Source organism: Thalassophryne amazonica, chromosome 9 (assembly GCF_902500255.1).
Source record: "Thalassophryne amazonica chromosome 9, fThaAma1.1, whole genome shotgun sequence".
Taxonomy (NCBI): Eukaryota; Metazoa; Chordata; class Actinopteri; order Batrachoidiformes; family Batrachoididae; genus Thalassophryne; species Thalassophryne amazonica.
The window spans coordinates 15875890-15901288 of NC_047111.1; the positions used below are offsets into that span (position 1 = coordinate 15875890).

Consider the following 25399-nt stretch of genomic DNA (forward strand, 5'->3'; position numbering starts at 1 on the left):
TTAGTCTCCTGCTCCCAGCATTTTGCTGTTGTAAGTTAAATTCCCTCCTGACAACACACTTGCCCTCTGCTTTGGAAAGATTGATACTGATGTCTGTTTGTGTTTATTTTATTTTTGTGTCACAGCTTTTTTTTTTAGCCAGTTTATCCACCTTCCCATTTGTTGGGATATATACGAGGTCTATTAGATAAGAAACCGACACTTTTATTATTTTTTTAACTATATCGATTTGAATGACATGCGATTACACCAATCATGCTTGAACCCTCGTGCTCATGCGTGAGTTTTTTCACGCGTGTCGGTGACGTCATTTCCCTGTGGGCAGGCCTTGAGTGAGATGTGGTCCCACCCTCTGAATTCCTTTGTTTCACACGCTGCTCGAGACGCCGCGCGTTGCTTTATCAAAAATTTTTCTGTACCTGTGAGGAATATCCGAGTGGACACTATTCGAGAAATTAAGCTGGTTTTCGGTGAAAAGTTTAACGGCTGATGAGAGATTATGGGGTGTTTCTGTCGGTGTAAGGACTTCCCACGGAGTGGGATGTCGCGCAGCGCTTCCAGGCGCCGTCGTCGGCCTGTTTCGACCTGAAAACATCCTAATTTAAGGCTTAATTCACCCAGGACGTCGTGAGAGAACAGAGAAGATTCAGAAGAGGCCGGCATGAGGACTTTATGCGGACATTCCACTGTTTAAGGACATTTTTTAATGAAAGACGTGCGCGCACGGAAACGACTCGGCGAATCTGTGTGCACCGCGACAGGAAAAACACCTCCGTGTTGAAAACCATTTGTAAAATTCAGGCGGCTTTTGATGGCTTTCAACAAGTGAGTAACTGAGAAATTGTTTAACAGCTTGGGCATGTTCCAACTTGCCCGTTAAGGTTTCCAACGGAGGTGTTTTTCCTGTCGCGACCCCCTGCGGTCGGGTCCGGCCCGACATACGACTCTGCCCACACGTTCTTTCATTACAAAATGTCCATTAACAATGGAATGTCCGAATAAACTCCTCATGCCGACTTCTTCTGAAAGTTCTCTGACGACTTCTTGAGTCAACAGAGCCTGAAATGTGGAAGTTTTCAACTTGAAACGGCGAGACGCTGCCGCCTCGAAGCGCAGATCGCCGTCAGGCACCGTGGGCCGTCCTTACGGCGACACTACCAGACCAAAATCTCTCATCAGCCGTTAAAATTTTTACCGAAAACCAGCTGAATTTATCGAATGGTGTCCACTCAGTTGTGCCTTACAGTTTTGAAAAAATTTTGATCAAACAAAGCAGCAGTCTCTGAGCCATTCCTAAACAATGAAAAAATCGACGAGAGGGTGGGCGACTCCTCACTCAGACTGCCCACAGGCGAATGACGTAACCGACAGGCGTGAAAAAACTCTCGCATGCCCACGAGGGTTCAAGCATGTCTGATGTAATCACACGTGATTCAAATCCATATGGTTTTTGAAAAAAATAATAAGGTCGGATACTTTTCTAATAGACCTCGTATGTGCACTGGAACCCACATCAATGTTATCTCAAGCCCTTTCCTTGCCACATCCCTAATCGGCGAAAGAAGTAAATGAGGTCTTGAATGCGGTGGATAAACCTGTTTCAATACTATTGATAGCTGACACAGAGTCAATTCAGTGTGCAGTGCCTGCACTGCATTTAATTACATGTACTTAAGTAATATTGCTGTGTCTTGGGGGAGGGGGGGTAGCGTCACCTCATGGTAGGTGTGCCGTATAGTTTTCTGCTTTTTTGTCCTTTGAAACACCTTTGCTCTTTGAATTGATTTTGCCAATGAGTTCATTGTACCTGAAGTGCCCAGAAGACCTACAATTGTCCTAAAGTGTTCTATCAAAGCACATGAGTTTAGCAGGTATTTCTCCTGTGTGGTTTTTGTAGCATTTGTCTGCTCAGCGACAACACTGAGTGGTTTGTGTTTTATCAGGAACGCTCAGATCGCTGACCTTCAGCAGAAAGTTGTCATGGCAGAGAGTGAAGGGCGCTTCAAGCAACGCTTGGACAGCTTCACCAGCATCGTGGACGCTAAGTGTGCCCTGAAACTCCTGATGAGTGAGGTGAGCTCACAAAACAGTCGGGGAAAGACACAAACTCACTCACTGCAGCTTCATTTTTTAACATCCCCCCCAACCCCCACAAAAAAAGTTTAAAATCGTTTCTGTTTTTAGGTGGTGTCTGCCAAAACTGCCAGTGCCACCCTGGAAAGTGATCTCAAATACGAGAAAGGCAATGTGCAAGACCTGAGGAAGATGCTGTCTGAGGAGAGGAGTGTGATGTCCACCATGGACGTGGAGCACCAGCAGCAGCTGGTGGAACTGGAGCAGAAACATCAGGATGAGGTTCCCTTAAACTTTTATTCCAAACCCCACAACAAACAGTTCACACCTCTTCACTGGGTCATGGGTTTGAAATCATCATGTTTGGTTTGTTGTCTGTTTGATTCTGGGCTCAGGTCCATTACCTCCTGAACCAGCTTCAGAACAAACCCATATGTGGCGCGTCCAACGAAATGCAGCAGAAAGACGAGGAGTCATCGAAGGAGAAGGAGGAGCTCCTACAGCGCCTGAAAGTCCAGGTCTGTGAACATGATCCGCTGAAAGCAGTGTTTTGTTTGTTTTAAATTAAAGTGTACATGTTTGTTCTTTTAGGAGAAAGAGCTGGAGAAGCTCCAGGAGTTAAGGGAGCAGAACGAGCAGTACAGACAGGTGAGGAGCAGGGAACAAACTGTTTTTGTCTCTGTGATACCGTGATGCTAATCCTGATCGTAAATGATAAACATGACACACAGGGCATTATTCTGCTCTGTTCTTCTGAGCAGATCATCAGGTGGGACAACAGAACCCGGGGTCACAGTCTCAGTTCAGGGCTTTTTTTTTTTTTTGACTCGCACACTTGTTTGAAGGGGTAAAGGTCTGATATACACCACTCTGACCGTTATGTTGCTGAAAGGACCTCAAGTTGTTTTCGTTTTCTTTTTTATGATGCTGAAAAATACATTTTATTGACAGAAACTGATGCTGCTTCAGCGGACAAGCGGGAAAAAAGTTCTTGTCCCCACATCCAGCAATGAAAAAACCACAGACGATTCATTTGAGTACATTCCTCCGAAGGTAAGCCACTGTAGGATTGTTCTTGGGGGGGGTTGCCTGAAAAGTGAAGCTAAGAGTTGTGTTGGCGTAAATAATAAATGCTTCTGGTTTGTTTTCTGCTAAATGCTTCTGTAGTGTTATTGATTCTGATTGTCTTTCCAGTTCCAGCCTAAAGGGCGAAGATTCACCACAGCGAAGGCACCGCTGAATACGACCATCAACATAGAAGAAATAATGTCTCCCAGTGATGACGACGATGAGGAGGAAGAGGAGGAGGAGTGGCATCCTGAGAAAAATGAAAAGGGACGCAGAAATTCAAGGACGTCCAAAGCGTGTGGGGTGAGGCTGAGAGGAGAACTGGTTTTAATACTCATACTGGGCGGTTTTGTTCCGGTGGTGAACCGTGAGACACATTCAATGAAATACATCTTTGTATTATGAAGATGCTTTATTTCTGCTTGAAACCTTTTGAATTGATCAGAAACCCTGCAACCATGAGCCAGAATCTTAGAGAAACACGTAATATTCAAAACCCTGATTCACGCGCTTTAGACGCTTGACCCCGGCACTGCAGAATAGGAGCGGAGCAACACTTGGTAGCGATGCAGAAGACACTGCTGTGACTGTACATGTCATCTCTTTGTCCAGTGTGCGTGTAAAGGTCGCTGCAGCAACAAGCTATGCCCGTGCCGCAAAGGGAAGGCGGCGTGTGGAGAGAACTGCAAGTGCAATCGGGAAAAGTGTCGAAACCAGGAGCTCGCCGAGGTAAGCGAAAACCCGATCAGCAGTTTCTCCTCGTCACTTAACCATGTGTGTGCGTGAATATTAACACTGGCCAACGTGATTTTTTGCGCATGATGTTTTTTCATCAGATTTTTTGGTAATTTGGGGGGCACTGAATCCAAACATGGGGTTAGTTTTTGCCAGTCACATCATGTTTTTGACCTATGAAAACATATTTGTTGTATCAAACACTAAAGCAAAAGCTGCAGTCTCACACCTGTTCAGCACCACAAATGATATTACAGCTCTTGTTCACATTTCACGAACCAGGTTTAAAAATGATGCTTTTGAAGCTACTTTTATGCAGGATTAGTGGCGTCAAACTCATCAGTGAATGAGCAACTTTTGATTAATCCATCAATAGGGAACATGCAGATTACAAAAAAAAATGTGATGTGGTGGAGGAAATCTGAGCTCAGATTCGGCACCCCAAAATTACCCTAAATCAGTTCTCAAAGTTCATGCAAGAAAAAAATAAAAATTTGTTGACCAGTGTTATTATTCCTGTACTCGAGCACTGGAACACCACAGGCATCCATGCAAAATTCTGCCTGAAGAGGGGGTGGGCTAGACGTGAGTGTAGCTGAGATTGCGTTTGTCAGAACACCTGCTGCAACATGTATTTCAACTTGAGCATCACGCTCATAGAGCGCAAATCTCCACCAGCAGTAGTTTTCAATTCCACAAAATTTTTACCTTGGAAAAAATTTTCATGGTCAAAGTCCTGTTAGAAGTGACTTTTCATAAGTTAAATTCAATGTCATCAAATGTCAGGAGGATGTATTTAGTTCATGCACTTGAATCAAAGTTTGTTTTCACAGAACATTGTGCACAGCAGAGAAAACCAATGTGTGATTGCTTTTTGGCACTTGGTTTCTGACTGATAACTGGAAGACAAACAGGCATAAACCTCCTGGAACCTCCATCCAGTTTTCGTGGTGTAGGTAAATCCATAACAGAAAAATGAGTGACTGGGGCACTTTTGATTGAGATATAATGCAAAATGTAAACCAAATGGGCTTTTCAATATTAAATTCAACTTTGTCAGGCGATAGTGACAGACATGTGAGAACTACTCATTTTTCTGTATTTACGCATTTTTAAGTTTCTGCCAGTGTTTTGCGTGAGTGTAGGTCAGTGTTTTGAAGGCGCACAATAGATGTCATTTTTTTCCTGCTTTCTCATACAGCACTATTGCAAATGGGCGCAAATTTCTGTAAAGTGGTGAAACTTTAAAAAAAAAAAAAAAACAGCTTGCTTTGTAATAGCGTCAAACCACAGCTAAACAAAATGAGTCCAAATCTGCAGAAAGACATAATAGAAAGAGGATAAGACTGGTGATTTGGATGCCAGGAACATTGACAGAGAAGCAGGCATCGTAGGATTGGACAATAGTGTGAGTTGCTGTCTGCTTCTTTCTTCAATAAGTTAGTGTTTAAATTAGGGATGTTTCGATCAGGTTTTTTGGCCCCGATCCGATTCCGAGTCATCTGATTTTGAGTATCTGCCAATACCGAGTCCCGATCTGATACTTTAAAAAACTGAATGAACAATGAACAAATGCTAAATATATAATATTTTCATTTTAATCACCTTATTTTATTATTTATCACTTAAACAGTACACTTCTCCTTGAGGTAGCTCGAGCAATCAAGTAATAATCTACCAGACTTAAAAAATGTACAACTTTCCATGTTATTTTGTCTAAAAATAAATGTCTAAGGTTCCTTATGTTAAACAAGAAATTATCTAAACTGAAATAACATTAGGTTTTAATTTACAGGTGAAAGGTTTCTAAAGAACCATTTATTGATTTAGCTATTTTAATTACAAGTCTTCTAAACTTTTTTTTAAACAGTATCAGAAATTTTGAGGTAACAAACAAAAAAAAAATTTCCAAGGATTTTTCTTCAGAAAACTGCTCCTGTTTTGTACAGATCAGTGGTTTCTGCCACTAGTCTTCCGTGTTTTGGCCCCACGCGTCGTTCCTATTGGACAGTGCGAAGCTATGTCAGAGCTCAGCGCGTCGAAAGTTGGATTGGGTTGAACTTGTGTTTTTTCTTTTATTCAATGAAAAAAAGACTGGGTTGAATTTTGGCCGCGTCAGCCTGCCAACAAGCGGCAATGTGCGCTCCCGTCAGAAGCGTCACTTTAGCTCAGCTTTTGACGCGACGCTTCTGATGTCTCTAAAAAGCAACTGAAAATAATGCTTTTTAGACCGAATCTTGATGCTTCTGACGCGTGAACGGCCCATTACTCTGCAATAATGAGCTTGAAATAGCGCTGATCAAAATGAGGATAAAATCTATATCGAATTCCTGATCAGGATGAAACGTCCAATTTCGATCAAGTCTGAAACCACGTGATCGGGCCCGATTTCCAATCACATGATCGGATCGGGACATCCCTAGTTTAATCTCAACTCAGCCCAACTTTATTTATATAGCACTTTAAAACAACCATAGTTGGAAATTAAGTGCTGTACATAAAACAAAAGAATAAAAAATACTTTCTTCATTGTTTTTAAGATAAAAGCAAACCATAAAACACTAAAACAAAAACAGGGAGTAAAAATGAGTTTTAAGACTGGTTTTAAAAATGAACAGTGAGGAGGCTTGTCTAATGTTCAATGGTAACTTGTTCCATAGTTTTGGCACAGCAGTGGAAAATGCTCCCCCCCTGAGCTTCCGTTTGGACCTCGGTACCTCCAGGAGCAGCATAAAAAAAAAAAATACAGAGCAGGTGCATAGGGTTGATGGAGCGGGGGGGAGAAACCACCATTTAATGACTTAAAAAAAACAAAATAATCTTAAAATGGACTCTGAAATGCACAGACAGCCATTGGAGGGAGGTCAGGCTGGGGGCTATGTGCTCCCTCTTACGTGCTCCACTTAGGAGGCGAGCGGCTGCAGTTTGAACCAGCTGGAGACGTGCGAGGGAGGACTGGCTGACTTCAAAATAGAGTGCGTTAATCACTGTGCATGGATCACTGTCTCAAAGTGCTTTTGTGCAAGGAAAGGCTTCACTTTTGCCAGCTGCCTAATCTGAAAGAAGCTGGACTTCACAACAGAACTAATTTGCCAATCCAATTTAAAACCACTGTCCATCTTAAAACCCAAGTTTGTGACTATTGGCTTTACATAGCCTGCCAAAGGGCCCAAGTCAAGGGGCGAGGGTCCACGAGGGCCGCTGGCGCCAAACGCCATCACTTCTGTTTTATTTTCATTAAAATTTAAAAAGTTCAAGGCTATGCAGGCTTTGATGTCCTCAAGACATGACAGAAGTGGTGTGAGGGAGAAAACATTTTTTTTCTTCAGTGGTACATATCTATCGTCTGCATAACAATGAAAACAGATGCCATGCTTAAAGGATGTCACATGTTACTTAATGTCCCGGTTAGCAACACGACATCAAAGTATCCATGAATGCAAGTCTATCCCTGCATGTGCTGGAATTATTAGCGGTCGCTTATTGCTAATCATTAGTGACAGAGAAACCGAAGTGTTTTGAATCAGTATCTGTTGAAATGGCTGTCTTTCCAAGCATTTGATATTGATTGAATGAATTCGGCACACACACACACATCCAAAACAACAAAAAACATGCAAAGAAAGAAAATAATCCAACAGTGCACCCGAAAGGGTGTAGGCAGAAGCAAAAGCTTGTGAATGCCTACCCCTTTGTTATACATATGTGTGTAAAATTATACATATACCCATGATAACTAATACAAAGTATAAATTGATCCCTGAACTAAATTATCAAAAAACACAAACATGTAATTGTGCTATCAGAAAATACTGTGTGTAATAAAGATATGAATTGTGAAATGCTTGTGCAAGTAGGGACTGTTCTGACCATAGTTGTACAAAATGAAGGGGATTTGGGGCTTCAAAGGTTTTTAATGTAAAAACAAGAACATTTCAGTGGTGTTAGGCTTGAGTCTGTTCCTTTTCTTTGTTACGACCTCTCCTGTTTTGGAGAAGATCCTGTTTTGCGAGAATCTGTTGGTATCGGATTTGGGCACGGTATTGGGCCGATTCACACCCGTGGAATTTTTTCAAACTTCTGTGTGAACTGTCTGTGAACCACTGCTCCGTTACTGCAGAGGGCTGAGTTTGGGGTGTTCTGAGCTGAGGTATGTCTCTCACTGTTCATGTGAGACGTGCAGTGCAGCCTGTACAGAGACAAACAGCTGTTTTTCAGTGATGCTGAAAAACAGCAGTGTCTGTTTTCAGAGTCACTGTGCCGTCAGCTGCCTGTGCGCTAATCAGCTCCAGCACTCTGAACGGGGTCCGGAAAAAAAAACTTCATTAAATAATCCAATAATTCTGTGTCTGTAGCTGCTGTACTTTCAGAAAGTTGCGATTTATTATAGTTGAAAGGCTTTGTGTCCTCAAAAAGCTCCCAAGTTTGGTCGAAGAAGGAAAAACTGCAGTCTGAGGGAGGAGAGGGGGGAGGGGGGAGCTTCACTCATTTTATTTATTCAGATTTTATTCTTAAAAGAGCAGGTTGGACAAATCGGTTCAGGCAGTTCTTGTTCATTGTTTATTCTATATTTAGGTTTTATTTATTCTGTTAAAGAAAAGTTATGCAAACCCATTGAGAAATGTTGAAAAAGGAAAGCTGTCAGTATAGGGAGAGGTGATGGTCTGGTGGTTAATGCATTGGGCTTGAGACCAGAAGATCCTCAGTTCAAATCCCAGCCTGACTGGAAAATCATTAAGGGCCCCAGCGTATGGAGGACGAGACCTGTCATAAGTAGAAATAAATCAAATGTTAAATTACTTTAATGTATAAATAAAAGGATAAATTGATAAAGTGATAAATAAAATGATAAATTCCTAAATCAATTTTAAAAAGCAAAAGTAAATTTTATTGTAGTATTTATTTGTTAATTTATACATTTTGTCAATCATTTATTTAGCAATTTTGAATTTTTGTTAAAGTTGCAAATTATTTATTTATACACTTTGACAATCATTTGTTTTTTTACCCTTTTTGAAATTTATTTCATTAGTATTTTACACTTTTTGTCATTTATTTTGTCTTTTCGCTGCCTGTCATGTTGTGATTTTGTCTTTTTGCTGTCATAAGTAGAAATAAATAAATCAAATGATGAATTACATTGACATAATTAAAGAGAAATAGATAAATAAAATGATAAATGCTTAAATATAGGCTATAAAAGTAAAAGTAGATATTTAAATTGCATTATTCATTTCTTCATTTATACATTTTGACAGTCATTTATTTTGTAATTTTGACTTTTTCATTTTTATTTTTTTTTTGTTAAAGTTGCGAATTATTTATTTATACATTTTGAAAATCATTTATTTTGTTTTTTATTTTAGTATTTTCACTGCCCTGTCATTTAGTCATTTTGTCTTTTTTGCTGTCTCTGTGCTAATGAGGTGGGCGGGCTTCCGTTTCAGACTGAAGCAGGATTGGTCTAAACAGTGAGTCAGACAAAGGCAAACGATCACTGATAGATTACGACCTACAACCCACCTTCTACTCCTGCTCAGTCCCTCCACCACGGTGTCGCCTGGCAGGCCCCTTGTGGATATGCTGCGAGATTTAGCGGACCAACTCGAAAATTGTGTCATTTTGTCGTGAAACATGCGCGCACAACCTCCCACTCCGAGAGGACACAGACCAGGCCAGGTCTTTAGTAGTGATGGGTTGATGAGGTGTCATAAAGCGTTTCAACACATTGCCAAACTACTGTGTCGATACTGTGCCACTGAATACTGACACCTGCTGGACCAAAAAAATCCCTACAGGCACTCGAGTTGACACTCAACTGACACTGATTTCATGGCCTAGTATATACAATAATATAATCTAAGTCATTGTATGTCATTTTGTATCATTTCATATCTTCAGTTAAATTTAAAATCTTTAATAATAAATAATGTGAACATGTATCATAACGTGAAAATCTAAGTGAAAAAAAAAACAGTTCCTGTATCAGTCACATGACTTTCGCAAAGTATATATAGCCTAGTATTTTGCTTTTAATAAGGTTTCATATAGGCTATAAATTATCACAATATCCTGTCCCATTATTTTAAGGTTCAGTGTTTGCACTGCCCACAAGAATCTTATAGCGGCACTTCCGTGTCACTTCCACATCAACCTCCAGTGCTCCTGAACTAAGTTGACTCAGTGTCAATGCTGATCGAGGTTCATCTTTGTTTTCTTTTCTTTTTAATTATTATAATCATAGTAGCCTACTATTGTTTACTAACTGTGTTCCATTCCACTAGGAACAAGCACCTCTGTGCCTTATGAGAGGATTTTCTCCAAGGCTGGGGAAATTGTAAACAAATGGAGAAAACGTTTAAAACCCACTGTTGTGGAACAAATACTTAAATAAAAATTTGGGAACATGTAACCCTGTTCCAGAAAATACTCCTCAGTAAACACATTACACCAATATCACCCTTTGTTGCACAAGCACATTCCACACTTCCCCCACACTGATAAATTTATATAGCACCTTACTGTATATAGCGCAAGCACTTTTCCACAAGCGACCTATACTGAATATTTAGCCCATTGGCTAAAAGTGCCCTCCCCACCCTGAACTCATTCCCGTTCTCATGACAACACCATCTATGTGGCGTTTGTCAGCTATAGTTTCAACCCTAAACTATAGGCCATTTCTCACCTATAGGTAGAGAAATTGCCTTCTTTCTGCAATTAGTACACATAAAAGAAATGATAAACAAAAAAACAATCGGGTAAACATTCAATTTCTTTAATAATCAAGTAAGACAATGAATTCTCCTGGTCATAACATTTTATTCTCAAGTTGAGATAAGTTGCATTTCTACGGATGTGTCAATACTGTTTCATTAGGGTTTTTTGTTTGGGGTTTTTTGGGCGGGGGGGTGCCTTGAACCTATTTGTGATGCAGTCAGGAAGAAGATTCAAAAGCCTCACAAGGCTTCGTTGCCCATCCCTACCTCCAACACTGTGTCGGACCATATTGCTTTGAATGGAGCATTTATCATTTTATTTATCAGTTTAACTTTTTATTTATACATTAATGTAATTTATAATTTGATTTATTTATTTCTACTTATGACAGCAAAAAGACAAAATCATGGCATGACAGGCAGCGAAAAGACAAAAATAAATTTAAAAAAATACTAATTAAATTTCAAAAAGTGTAAAAAACAAAAACGATTGTCAAAATGTATAAATTAACAAATAAATAATACACAAATTATTTAATTTTGCTTTTTGAAATTGATTTAGGAATTCATCATTATATTTATTAATTTATCCTTTTATTTATACACTAATGTAATTTATCTTTTGATTTATTTATTTCTACTTATGACAAGTCTCGTCCTCCATACCAGCGGTCTCCCCAGACATTTTTACTATAGCGGTGCTGTTTGTAATTATCACCCAAGGCAGCACGTTGAGTCATTTTGACTGGTTTTAGATGCATTGAAAGCAAGAAAAATAGACAAAAAAAATGACACTTATGTTATAATATCAGTTCTTTTTTGCATTTTTTTCTGTCTAAGTTAATAAAATAAATAACATTGAAAAGTTTAAAAACATATTAATGTTTGATGGACATAACATTTGCTCTCCTCTTCAAAAATGACATACTGTACCTTTAATCCAGTAAGACAGGCAGAGTTTTTCTGTCATGTTGACAGTTTAGTTTTTTCTTTTTAACATTTCTGAGTGGGATTGCATACTAAAAAAAAAATAACCAAGAATCAATTTTATTGCAAAGTTCTCACACTGGTGTCATTGGTGCATAAACAATAATAAAAACAAAATGGAAAAAAATACTTATGCAAGAAGTAAATCTGTTCTTTTAATGACATAATCCTGGATGAAAAAAACTTTGAATCAGTTTTTCACACTTTACTGTTTCACCAAGGCTGTGTGGTGAAGATGATCATTGATTAAAATTGCTTTGCTGATTTTTTTACAGCGTGTAGCATCTGCTGTTCACACTTTTTCCTTGTCTCTGTAAGGGAACGAGAGACTCGTCACTCTCACACCATCTTTGCGGCTTATTTGAGCAAACTTTGGAAACATGAAGGCTTTCATCTGTAAAATAAAGCCTTAATGTGTCAGTAGCTACGCAGGCAGAAGGAGCTCTTTTTATTGGAAGACTTTGACAGTTTTTGTTCTTTCACTGAGAGACCACGTGCTGTCTCACTCTGAGCTGTGGCTCTGCTCGGCTCGACTGGCTGCTGACAGGGGAGGGGCAAGCAGGCAGCAGTACGTTCAGGACAAACAGCCTGGCTGGATTGAAAAAAATAAAAATATCTGAGCACGGTGCTGTAATAACATTATAATGGCGCAACGCCGTAGTTGCATTAACTAGGGAGAACCCTGGGCCCTATTGCTCCCGGTGTGTAGTGAGCACCTTGTATGGCAGCACCCTCACATCGGGGTAAATGTGAGGCATTATTTGATGATGCAGATGGAAAAGCGCTATATAAATGCAGTCTATTTACCATTTACAGGGTTAGCATTAGGAAGCTTGCAAACAAAAATCAAGATATTGTAACAAATATAAATAAAGTTCATGACGCGCTTAGAACAGTCGACACTCCAGTTGAAAAAGTTGATTAAACATGATTAAGAGAAGTTTAACGGTATACAGACAGCGCTGTTAGACCAGTTCAAGTCAAGTTTATGTTAAACTGACTGCTGCAAAACTGATATTGAATGTTGAGCTCAGATGACTCAGACACTGTTAGAAAAGCCAAGCAATATTGTTGGTCATGTTCAAGCAAAATTAAAACTGAAGTAATAATGGTTGTGTTTTTTAATGCTTTCAAAATAGGTATCGGCAAGACTAATAATTTAAAATATCGGATCGGAAGCCAAAAAATCTTGATCTGGACATCCCTACTTACAAATTCACTGCAGAAAATGGTTCTGAAGATCATTAGCATGGCTAAAACCCCTCACCCACTTGTCTCTCACATGCCTGTAGTGAGGGCCGCTCTGCAAATACGAGTGTGATTGGGGCAAGTTTGATTAACATATAGGCTAATGTAAAATATACATTAAACTAGCATGTTGCCCGTGGGGATCCACGGGCTCTAGATTGGTTAGTGTTTATAAAATATGTGACATTTTTCAAGGTTGGTAATAAATTCTGCAAAGTTTTTATAATGAGTTGGAAAGGCGTGTGTTTCCAGAATGTCTTTAGAACCTCAGACCTCAACAGATTTTGAAGAACTTGACCGTTTTATTTCCTGTTAATTACGGAATTTTTTATGTTGATTTACTGTCTTAAAGTCTCTTCAGCTGCTCCCTTGTTTGCACTTGGGGTTGCCACAGCAAATCCAAGGTGGATCTGCATGTTGAATTGGCACAATTTCCAATGCTTTAAAATGGACAAAACAAAAAAAGACGCATGGAAGAAAACGGAAAACAACCATCAAAATGGATAGAAGAATAACCAGAATGGCAAAGGCTCACCCATTGATCAGCTCCAGGATGATCAAAGACAGTCTGGAGTTACCTGTAAGTGCTGTGACAGTTAGAAGAGACCTGTGTGAAGCTAATTTATTTGCAAGAATCCCCCACAAAGGCCCTCTGTTAAATAAAAGACGTGCAGAAGAGGTTACAATTTGCCAAAGAACACATCAACTGGCCTAAAGAGAAATGGAGGAATATTTTGTGGACTGATGAGAGTAAAATTGTTCTTTTTGGGTCCAAGGGCCGCAGACAGTTTGTGAGACAATCCCCAAACTCTGAATTTAAGCCATTCACAGTGAAGACAGTGAAGCATGGTGGTGCAAGCATCATGATATGGGCATGTTTCTCCTACTATGGTGTTGGTCCGATATATCACATACCAGGTATCATGGATCAGTTTGGATATGTCAAAATACTTGAAGGGGTCATGTTGCCTTATGCTGAAGAGGACATGCCCTTGAAATGGGTGTTTCAACAAGACAATGACCCCAAGCACAGTAGTAAACGAGCAAAATCATCGTTCCAAACCAACAGAATTAATGCCTCGCAGATATGAAGAAATCATGAAAAACTGTGGTTATACAACTAAATGCTAGTTTAGTGATTCACAGGATTGCTAAAAAAGCAGTTTGAACATAATAGTTTTGAGTTTGTAGCGTCAACAGCAGATGCTACTATTATTGTGAACACCCCCTTTTCTACTTTTCTTTTTTACTAATAGCCCAATTTCATAGCCTTAAGAGTGTGCATATCGTGAATGCTTGGTCTTGTTGGATTTGTGAGAATCTTCTGAATCTACTGGTACCTTGTTTCCCATGTAACAATAAGAAATATGCTCAAAACCTAGATTAATCTTTTTAGTCACATAGCACTACTATTATTCTGAACACTACTGTATTTGTCTCTCTGTCTGTTAGCAGGATTGCATCAAAACTACTGTATGGATTTTGACTTTAAATTTAAGCTTTGAAGGATCACGTCAAAACCACTACACAGATTCTCACCAAATTTGCACCACAGATATTAGGATGTAACGAACCCACTGAATTTTGGAGGTGATCCGGATTGGTTTCACGACATTTGCTGGACTTAAACTTCAGTCTGTGTGAGTCATTTGCCAAAGTTTATCTTGGTCGCGTTGCACAGAAGTCATGTTCTTTCAAAATTACGCACCAAATGGTATGATTTGTTGGCAGAATAGGCCTCCAAGACATTTGGGGAAGACTATTAATCATCTTCCCCAAATGTCTTGGTCAACCAAGGAAAAGACATTTTGCCTGGAGGCCAAAATACAAAAGGTCTGTACAGTATATACAGTAGAATAGATTACACTACATACAAGCAGAAAGAATGTTCTGTCATGTTGCACAATTGTTCAAATGATGTTGTACATGAGTGTACAAGTATTTTTGCACAGTGTGTAGTAATTATTGAAAATAGTTGAAAAATTAATATGATTTGAAATGGTAAATTGAGTGCATTTATATAGCGCTTTGCCATTTGCATCAAACACTCAAAGCACTTTACAATAATGCCTCACATTCACCCTAATGTCAGTGCTGCCACACAAGGTACTCGCTACACACCAGGAGCAACTTGGGGATTAAGGACCTTGCCCAAGGGCCCTTAGTGATTTTCCGGTCAGGCTGGGATTTAAACCAAGGATCCTCTGGTCTCAAGCCCAGCGCTTACCCACTAGACCTGGCCTGCCCAACCGGTCGATTGCAGGCTGAGTTCCAGTCAGTCTCTTGAGAAAAAAAAAAAAAAAATCTGTCACTGGACTGGAGAGGATTTAGTGCTGCTATAACAGACTGATCAGCAGATGGCAGCAAGGATGACGGCTGCTGTTAAACCCCAGAGTAGAAGAGCTGTTCTTCTATGGTTGATAAGAAAATTATAATTTTCATCCTGTATTATTTTTTTATTTGAATGACAAATCCATCTGTCTTATCTGCAATATAAATGTGGCTTTACTGAAGAAAGGGAATTTGATGGCATTTCATACGATTCACATTAAATACAATGCTAACTTCTAATGCTAACCCGGCTAAATCCCCTCTGCTCGCTCGAAAAGTCCAGGAATTGAAAACTTGGCAAGCAGCACAATGATTCATGGTCCATAAATATGAAGAGTGATGAATGTGGCAAACAAGATTGCAGTGTTCTGTTTGGGCCAGGAGTCTGAGGACGCATTTATTCTGCTCGCAGCTGGAGGAGACGCACATCTGCTGCACACAGACGTTAGGTATTTCAGCAGAGGTAAATTTCTGGTTCAGTCTAGCTCTTTCTGGAACAGTCTTCTGCCTGAAATTAAAGAATTTCTGAAATGTTCAAACCATACTGAATATGCATAGCTTTTGGATTTGAAAGAAAGTTTAAAAGCAAATTACATGTGCTATCAAGCAGGTTGCAACAGTGAGACCTGCAGAACTTAAGCCTGGGTCCCACCGAATAATGAAGGATGAAGAAGGAGCCACGCATGGGTGTGGCATGATTATTCGAAGAATGACCCACGTTTTCTTCTAACACGTATCCACTACTAAGGTGCCTCTCTGTACCCCGCACGTGCCACATAGAAGCCACAACCGACAGGTCATTAGAGCCTTGAATGGCTCGTATCAGCCAGGTATAAGCCACGCAGTGCTGTGTAGCGTGATGCTATCAAGCTATAAAAAACATTAAAAATAGTTATCTTAAGCTGTTCAAAATATATTCCACATGGAGCAGGAAAGAGGGGGAAAAAAAGCGTCCAGATGAAACAGTCCGCTGTGATTCCTGAAGTGATTAGAGGTGCTTTTCAGCATCCAAGGTTTGGCTACAAAATAATTTAGATTATTTATATAAAGTCCAGCGCACAGAGCAGGTGGAATTGTGTGCGCAAGGGGAGAGCCACTTCAAAAATAGCCTCTTGGGTCCTGTGTAACTGCCAGGCGCACGGATAATGGGCTTTTAGCAGCCTCGTAATCACCATGCAAATGCCTCTAAGCTGTCGCAGTAACTCGTACACAAACTGCGCCACGCTGTTGTCGCTAAATTTTTAACTTCTTGAAATTGACGCCACGCTCAGGAGCCTCGTTAACTGAAGATAAAGCCTCTAAGAGCCACTCTGAGCCATGAAACTCCCACGATAGTTGAAGAAACCCTCTCGTAGCAAAGAAAACATGCTGCGTGGCTCCTTCATCCTTCATTATTCAGTGGGACCCAGGCTTTAAGCAGCAGGACAAAGACCATGGAGCCTATGAGTGCACATTATGATGATCATGTCATATGTTTATTTGAAATGGGACAGTGCATATTAATGAACATTGTAAATATGCCGGATTACAGCAGGATGCTAATTTCCACCCGTAGGCCCAGTAACATAGAAACAGACTAAGAACACACAACATACCAAAATGAATTAATCATGACAGAAAAACAGTTAAAACAGAATATACATACAAAGTAGCAATAATTGATAGTTAATAAGTAGCTGACAGGTGGAGGAACCAAAATAGTTTTATTGTGGGTGTTGAGGTGCAAAAGTACTGTAAAGTGCTTCAGTGCCTGGTTGTAATTGCACATTACAGTACTAGGTTGTATTGCATGTTGCCCAATACACATTACTAAACCGTTTGATAAAATAAAATATACAAGGGTACTGTGTGTTATAACTGAAAAAGAAACTTGAGTGGTACCTCCACAGTTGAATTGTTTTATAGGCTATAGATGGTTGCATGTCTGATTTGCCAGTAACCAAGTTTTCAATTGTCCTTTAAAAGTTGTTAAAGTGGTGCTCTCCATGATTGTGACTGGGAGGTTGTTCCAAGCTTGCCCACCTTTTATGGATAACACGTTCTGACCAAAGATGGTCCTTCTGAGGCATCTCACTGTCACCTGTTGTAAGATCTTGTACATGCAGAGCATCTTGTCAGAATTTGACAGGCGCTTCACTGACTTTGCATCCAAAGAGCCTGTTGTCAGCTTTCTCTGTTTTCCATTTGGGGAAATATATAGATGTGAACTGTATATGGTCCAAAGTGGCTTCAATCTTCAACCTGGATCCTCACACTGAAAAATGACATTGAGCTCAAATCCAGAGCAACACCTGACATGAATGTCCAAATCTGGAATCTAATGCAGACAGAGTGTCTGAGTGAATGCTTACGGCTGCACTCAGCTCCTACTGTCCGGACTATGAGAGAACAGCTTCCTCCTCAGGGCCCAAAGTCCCACTAAGGTAGGGAATAACTTTTCCAATTTGAGGACAGTCCTAGGCCTACTTGTGCTTATTCTTTTCCACCATGCACATTTACTTCAGTGATGCATGATTATTGTTAAAACCTGCCAAAAAATTATTATATTGGTGCAGAATATATTGTGGCTACGCTGTGGAATTCCATATGGCTTGGTAGATCTCGATACACTGTCAACTTTAAAAGTAGATCTCGGTTCAAAAAAGGTTGGGCACCCCTGCATTAAACCATCACCTCCACTCAGATCACTCAAATGCAGTTTTGAGTGATCTGAGTGGCTGACTGGGAACAGTGCTGCTGGGTGAGTCTGACAGCAGCAGGTAAGGACCTGCGGTGTCGCTCCTTCACGCACTTTGAGTGGAGCATTGTGTCACTGATGGAGCCAAACAAACAGGTGAAAACAAAATCTCTGCCCAACTTTGTTGGTCGAGGTAATAAAATGTCTGATTTCTTCACAAACAACTAAATGTGACATTGTGGAAATGCTTGTTCTTGTTTTTTGGTTTAGGGCGGGTGTTTAACCATCTTTCATTAGAAAAAGGAGTGTGGGGGGGATACTTGTGGGGACTTTCCATTGTGCAGATACGGTAAGTGGCTTAATGGCCTCCTGTGCAGAGAAAAGCAACACTCCCTCTGTGCTCTGCGCTTTTTCACCGCCTATTGATATTGATTTTAACTACAGGTGCACATGTAGTCCATGAGATGTCTACGTGTGCACATTGTGAAAGGGAGTCCTAAAATATTTAAATCATAAAGAAACAAACGTGAGATGGTGGTAATTAGATTTTTGACCACAGGTGGTTGTTTTTGCCCTCTGAGGTATTTTTTATTTATTTATTTATTTATTTTTTTTCTGCTTTGGATTACTTTGAGACTGTCGATTTATTTCTGAGAATAAAGTGAAGTTTCTCTCATTTCAGGATGGAATGCAGACAGGAGGTGCTGCCAGACACTCTGTGTTCCATCAAGACCCGGATTCCACTTCCATGATTCCTGAGAACAGCACATTCTTTAATCCACCATCTTGTACACCCACCAAGAAAGTAAGCAGTCGACTCCTGTGTGCCGAATATCCGCTGCACTTCAGGTGGCCCGTGGGGGCAACCAAGGTTAAAAAAAAAGTGGGTTTAGCCCATTGGTCACTGGAGGTAAACAGTCCAACATGGCATAATTAGACCTTCAGGGGGACAGAGTGCCATGTAGCTGCCAATTCATCTTGTCCTCTTGTATGTGTGATCATCTGGAACACTTTATGGGAGACTGGGGCCATGCTAGAGGGCGTTGTGGTGTTATGTTAATGTCAAGCATTTGGCCTGAGTCCCGCTAATTTTGCATTGGACATTTTATGAAATGCAGATGAGACATTAAGGTGTGGAGACGGTTTTCAATTTTTCATGTTGGTGATTTTTTTTTTTTTTTTTTAATGAAGCTTTTAGATATTAATTGCTGAAGTTAATTACTTCGATTTGAGTCAAATTGTGCTTTATTTGTAGCATTTCACATTTTGGTGACACAGAGTATAACTGTGACTTAGAGGACAAACGAAGTATCGTCTTCACTGTGGTCATTTTCCAAAATGAGTCCAGTTGGGAGACGTGTGTGTGTGTGTGTGTGTTTAGTCAGTAAAAGTCAGAAAGAACTCACACAGCAGACAGGTATTCTCCATGTGAAACTTTACTGTCACTACATTTACTTTGTTACACTGCAGCAATAAATGTACTTTATAATCACGATATTTCAAAATAAAGTGAATTTTGTGGGAAAATACAGTACATCTGGGAAGTGTTTAGAGCACTTCACTTTTTCCACATTTTTATGTTAGTCTTATTCCAAAATGGAGTAAATTCATTTTTCCCTCAAAATTCTACTCACAGAACCCCATAATGACAATATGAAAAGTTTTTTGAAAGTTTAGTTATGATTTTTAATAAACTTGCATGTACGTAAGTATTCACAGCCTTTGCTCAATATTTTGTTGATGCACGTTTGGCAGCAATTACAGCCTCAAGTCTTCTTGAATACAACCCAAATTCCAATGAAGTTGGGACATTGTGTAAAATGGAAATAAAAACAATACAATGATTTTCAAATCCTCTTCAACCTATATTCAATTGAATACACCACAAAGTCAAGATATTCAATGTTCAAACTGATAAACTTTGTTTTTGTGCAAATATTTGCTCATTTTGAAATGGTTGCCTGCAGCACGTTTCAAAAAAGCTGGGACAGTGGTATGTTTACCACTGTGTTACATCACCTTTCCGTCTAACAACACTCAATAAGGGTTTGGGAACTGAGGACACTAATTGTGAGTGTCATGATTGGGTATAAAAGGAGCATCCCCAAAAGTCTCAGCTGTTGACAAACAAAGATGAGGCGAGGATCACCATTTTGTGAACTGCATGAAAAAATAGTCCAACATTCAATTGCAAGGAATTTAGGGATTCCATCATCTACAGTCCATAATACAATCAGAAAATTCAGAGAATCTGGAGAACTTTCTACATGTACGTGGCAAAGCCAAAAACCAACATTGAATGCCCATGACTTTCGATCCCTCAAGCAGCACTCCATTAAAAACCGACATTGTGTAAAGGATCTTACCGCGTGGGCTCAGGAACACTTAAGAAAACCACTGTCAGTTAACACAGTTTGTCGTTACATCTACAAGTGCAAGTTAAATCTCTACCATACAAAGTGAAAGCCAAACATCAACAACATCCAGAAACACCGCTGCCTTCTCTGGGCCCGAACTCATTTGAAATGGACAGATGCAAAGTGAAAAAGTGTGCTGTGGTCTGATGAGTCCACATTTCAAATTGTTTTTGGAAATCATGGACATTCTGCACGTGCACATAAATGAAGCTGAGTCAACAAAGGAGAATCATGTAAAAGTATGGTGTTGACACGCTACTTTTATCTTAGAGTGTCTTTAACATGAACAGCATAGAGCTGGTCCAGACACTCAGCACATTTACCATAGCAACACTGCATACCCATATATGGCACACATAAAAAATTAACTTAGATTAACTTGTATTTTGCTACAAAAGCTGAATGTGATGTGAAATTTTAACATGATTTTCTTCAGCAATCATAAAATTGTGATCATACTCATCTGAGAAGCAACAGATATAATTGTTGGCCAAAAAAATCTGAGATATTATAGAGCTTACATAGCTGTTTGGGCTGTATAAGACGAGTACAGGGCCAGAATTACAGAACGAAGTATAAGGTGCACAGTACATTCACATGAAAGCAGAGGATCATGTAAGAACCTACATTCAACATAAAATCAAAGTGTTCTATCATGCTATAGATTTACAAATACAATATTGATTGAATACAATTGCATGATGGGATGATTGATGCTATACTGAGGCTCGCCGTCGGGTGCTCTGAGCTTCCAAATACCTGAGGCCACTAACTTGTACCAGGAGGGCCAGTAGCAAAATTGGTGCTACTGGTCCTGACCAGTAGGCTCAAAAAAAAAAAAAAAAAACTCTAACCCTGCTGTAGGGATGGTGCCTGGTTTCCTCCAAACATGACACCAAAGAGTTCAATCTTCGTCTCATCAGACCAGAGAATTTTGTTTCTCCTGGTCTGAGAGTCCTTCAGGTGCCCTTTGTCAAGCTCCAGGTGGGCTTACTAAGGAGTGTCTTCAGTCTGGCCACTCTATCATACAGGCCTGATTGGTGGATTGCTGCAGAGATGGTTGTCCTTCTGGAAGGTTCTCTTCTCTTCACAGAGGAATACTGGAGCTCTGACAGTGACCATCAGGTTCTTGGTCACCTCCCTGACTAAGGCCCTTCTCCCCCAATCACTCAGTTTAGACGGGTTGCCAGCTCTAAGAAGAGTCCTTGTGGATCTGAACCAGATGATGGAGGCCACTTTGCTCATTGGGACCTTCAAAGCAGCAGAAATATTTCTGTAGCCTTGTGTGTGCACTTTTCCACATCATTTTCCAATCAACTGAATTTACCCCAGGTGGACTCCAGTTAAGTTATGGAAATATCTCAAGGATGATCAGTGGAAACAGGAGGCACCTGAGCTCAGTTTTGAGCTTCATGGCAAAAGCTGTAAATACTTATGTACATGTGATTTCTTAAGGTTTTATATATATATATAATATACGAGGGCTGTCCGTAAAGTATAGGTCCTTTTTATTTTTTTCAAAAACTATATGGATTTCATTCATATGTTTTTACGTCAGACATGCTTGAACCCTCGTGCGCATGCATGAGTTTTTCCATGCCTGTCGGTGACGTCATTCGCCTGTGAGCACTCCTTGTGGGAGGAGTCGTCCAGCCCCTCGTCGGAATTCCTTTGTCTGAGAAGTTGCTGAGAGACTGGCCCTTTGTTTGATCAAAATTTTTTCTAAACCTGTGAGACACATCGAAGTGGACATGGTTCGAAAAATTAAGCTGGTTTTCAGTGAAAATTTTAACAGCTGATGAGAGATTTTGAGGTGATTCTGTCGCTTTAAGGACTTTTCACGGTGCGAGACGTCGCGCAGCGCTCTCAGGCAGCGTCATCAGCCTGTTTCAAGCTTAAAACCTCCACATTTCAGGCTCTATTGATCCAGGACGTTGTGAGAGAACAGAGACGTTTCAGAAGAAGTCGGTTTCAGCATTTTATCCGGATATTCCACTGTTAAAGGAGATTTTTTTTAATGAAAGACGTGCGGACGGGTCCGCGCGTCGGGACGCAGCCGACGCGGCGCAGCGGCACAGGAAAAACACCTCCGTGTTGATAACCATTTGTTAAAATCCAGTTGGCTTTTGATGGCTTTCAGTGGAGTGAGTATATGAGAAATTGTTTAACAGCTGGACATGTTCCAACTTGTCCTTAAGGCTTCCAGCAGAGGTGTTTTTCCTGTGACGGAGCGTCGCGGCGGCTGCGAGCCGACGCTGCAATCCGCCCGCACGTCTTTCATTAAAAAAATCTCTTTTAACAGTGGAATATCCGGATAAAATGCTAAAACCGACTTCTTCTGAAACTTCTCTGTTCTCTCACGACGTCCTGGATCAACAGAGCCTGAAATGTGGAGGTTTCAAGCTTGAAACAGGCTGATGACGCTGCCTGAGAGCGCTGCACGACGTCTCGCACCGTGGGAAGTCCTTAAAGCGACAATCACCTCAAAATCTCTCATCAGCTGTTAAAATTTTCACTGAAAACCAGCTTAATTTTTCGAACCATGTCCACTTCGATGTGTCTCACAGGTTTAGAAAAAATTTTGATCAAACAAAGCGCCAGTCTCAGCAACTTCTCAGACAAAGGAATTCCGACGAGGGGCTGGACGACTCCTCCCACAAGGAGTGCTCACAGGCGAATGACGTCACCGACAGGCGTGGGAAAAACTCACGCATGCGCACGAGGGTTCAAGCATGTCTGACGTAAAAACGTATGAATGAAATCCATATAGTTTTTGAAAAAATAAAAAGGACCTATACTTTACGGACAGACCTCGTGTGTGTGTGTGTGTGTATATATATATATATATATATATATATATATATATATATATATATATATATATATATATATATATATATATATATACTCAACAAAAATATAAACACAACACTTTTGGTTTTGCTCCCATTTTGTATGAGATGAACTCAAAGATCTAAAACTTTTTCCACATACACAATATCACCATTTCCCTCAAATATTGTTCACAAACCAGTCTAAATCTGTGATAGTGAGCACTTCTCCTTTGCTGAGATAATCCATCCCACCTCACAGGTGTGCCATATCAAGATGCTGATTAGACACCATGATTAGTGCACAGGTGTGCCTTAGACTGCCCACAATAAAAGGCCACTCTGAAAGGTGCAGTTTTGTTTTATTGGGGGGGGGATACCAGTCAGTATCTGGTGTGACCACCATTTGCCTCATGCAGTGCAACACATCTTCGCATCATCCGTGAAGAGAACACCTCTCCAACGTGCCAAACGCCAGCGAATGTGAGCATTTGCCCACTCAAGTCGGTTACGACGACGAACTGGAGTCAAGTCGAGACCCTAATGAGGACGACGAGCATGCAGATGAGCTTCCCTGAGACGGTTTCTGACAGTTTGTGCAAAAATTCTTTGGTTGTGCAAACCGATTGTTCCAGCAGCTGTCCGAGTGGCTGGTCTCAGACGATCTTGGAGGTGAACATGCTGGATGTGGAGGTCCTGGGCTGGTGTGGTTACACGTGGTCTGCGGTTGTGAGGCTGGTTGGATGTACTGCCAAATTCTCTGAAACGACTTTGGAGACGGCTTATGGTAGAGAAATGAACATTCAATACACGAGCAACAGCTCTGGTTGACATTCCTGATGTCAGCATGCCAATTGCACGCTCCCTCAAATCTTGCGACATCTGTGGCATTGTGCTGTGTGATAAAACTGCACCTTTCAGAGTGGCCTTTTATTGTGGGCAGTCTAAGGCACACCTGTGCAATAATCATGGTGTCTAATCAGCATCTTGGTATGGCACACCTGTGAGGTGGGATCTCAGCAAAGGAGAAGTGCTCACTATCACAGATTTAGACTGGTTTGTGAACAATATTTGAGAGAAATGGTGATATTGTGTATGTGGAAAAAGTTTTAGATCTTTGAGTTCATCTCATACAAAATGGGCGCAAAACCAAAAGTGTTGCGTTTATATTTTTGTTGAGTGTATATATATAATTTGCAAAAATCTCAGATAAAATAAAACTTTGCACATTGTCATTATGGGGTGTTGTGAGTTTTGAGAAGAAAATTCATTTCCTCTATTTTGGGAGAAGGCTTTAACATAAAATGTGGAAAAAGTGAAGTGCTATGAATACTTTCTGGATGATCTGTATTTGGAGGATTTGAAGTGAAACTACAGTAGTTTGTATGTTGGAATCTGCAAATAAGCACCAGCACCCGATGGTCCTGAGGGTTCCTCTGGAGGACTTACTACTTTTTCCCTTCTAACGCTGACATGTACTGTTTTAGGTGCTGAAGGAAATTGGAGACATGGGAGGTCCCACTGCACACCTGAATTTGGTCAAGAAACCCGTCTTCACCCTGGAGGCAGAGGAAGATGAGGACAAAACCGCCAGCTTCCTCAAAAAGAAAAAACGATTCTTGAGCAGTTGCCACAACAGTTTTTTCTCCGGCTGCACACCAATCGATGAGGAAACGTAACAAATGTCCATCGACCTTCTAGCTCCTGCCTGTCTGATTTGTTTTTTGTTTTATGTGAATTGGAACCAGGTGATCAAGCAATCTGTGAATACTGTCATTTCAGTTTTTCCATCCTATTTTACACTGTCTGTTCAATAAACAAATAAATTAATAAATAGGCTTCACATCTGATTTTTATTTTGATTTCTAACAAATAACAAACATTAAGCGCTTTTTTTTTTTTCTCTCATAATGAAAGTGAGCAGCTCGGCCTGCACTTCAGCAACACCTAATACACCTGCTCCTACTTTCTATAAAGCAGAGACATTTATATAAAGGTCCACTCAGGTCTGTGCTATATTACACCGGCACAATAAACTTTGTTTTTGTATCAGATTTAACCAGCCTTTAACATGCACTTTCAGTTTGGTGACTTATGAAATGAACATTTATTGTTTGTATGTTATTAATAAATTTGATGGACTCAGTCTATCTCGTCAATCAACTGCTTTGTACCAGGTACGTTCCTAAGCTTTCTCAGCCCAGGAATATCCTCTCATTTAACTGTTTTTAGCTGATCTAAATAACGTATTGCCTATTATTTGTATCTATAATAGCTAAGTGGTGCATGTGGTGGGGGGGGGGGGGGGGGGGG

General features: G+C 40.3%; 1 protein-coding gene across 1 annotated transcript in view; it reads left to right on the forward strand.

Moving 5' to 3' along the window:
- kif4 (kinesin family member 4) overlaps positions 1-25233 on the forward strand; it is a 65434-nt gene extending 40201 nt beyond the window's left edge. Inside the window, exons 23-31 of the mRNA XM_034177660.1 lie at positions 1944-2073; positions 2185-2355; positions 2469-2591; positions 2665-2721; positions 3025-3126; positions 3268-3444; positions 3754-3870; positions 18521-18643; positions 24574-25233. Coding sequence (XP_034033551.1) covers positions 1944-2073; positions 2185-2355; positions 2469-2591; positions 2665-2721; positions 3025-3126; positions 3268-3444; positions 3754-3870; positions 18521-18643; positions 24574-24765 — 1192 coding nt within the window. The 3' untranslated portion in view covers positions 24766-25233. The remainder of the gene's footprint in view (positions 1-1943; positions 2074-2184; positions 2356-2468; positions 2592-2664; positions 2722-3024; positions 3127-3267; positions 3445-3753; positions 3871-18520; positions 18644-24573) is intronic.
- The last annotated feature ends 166 nt before the right edge of the window (positions 25234-25399 follow it).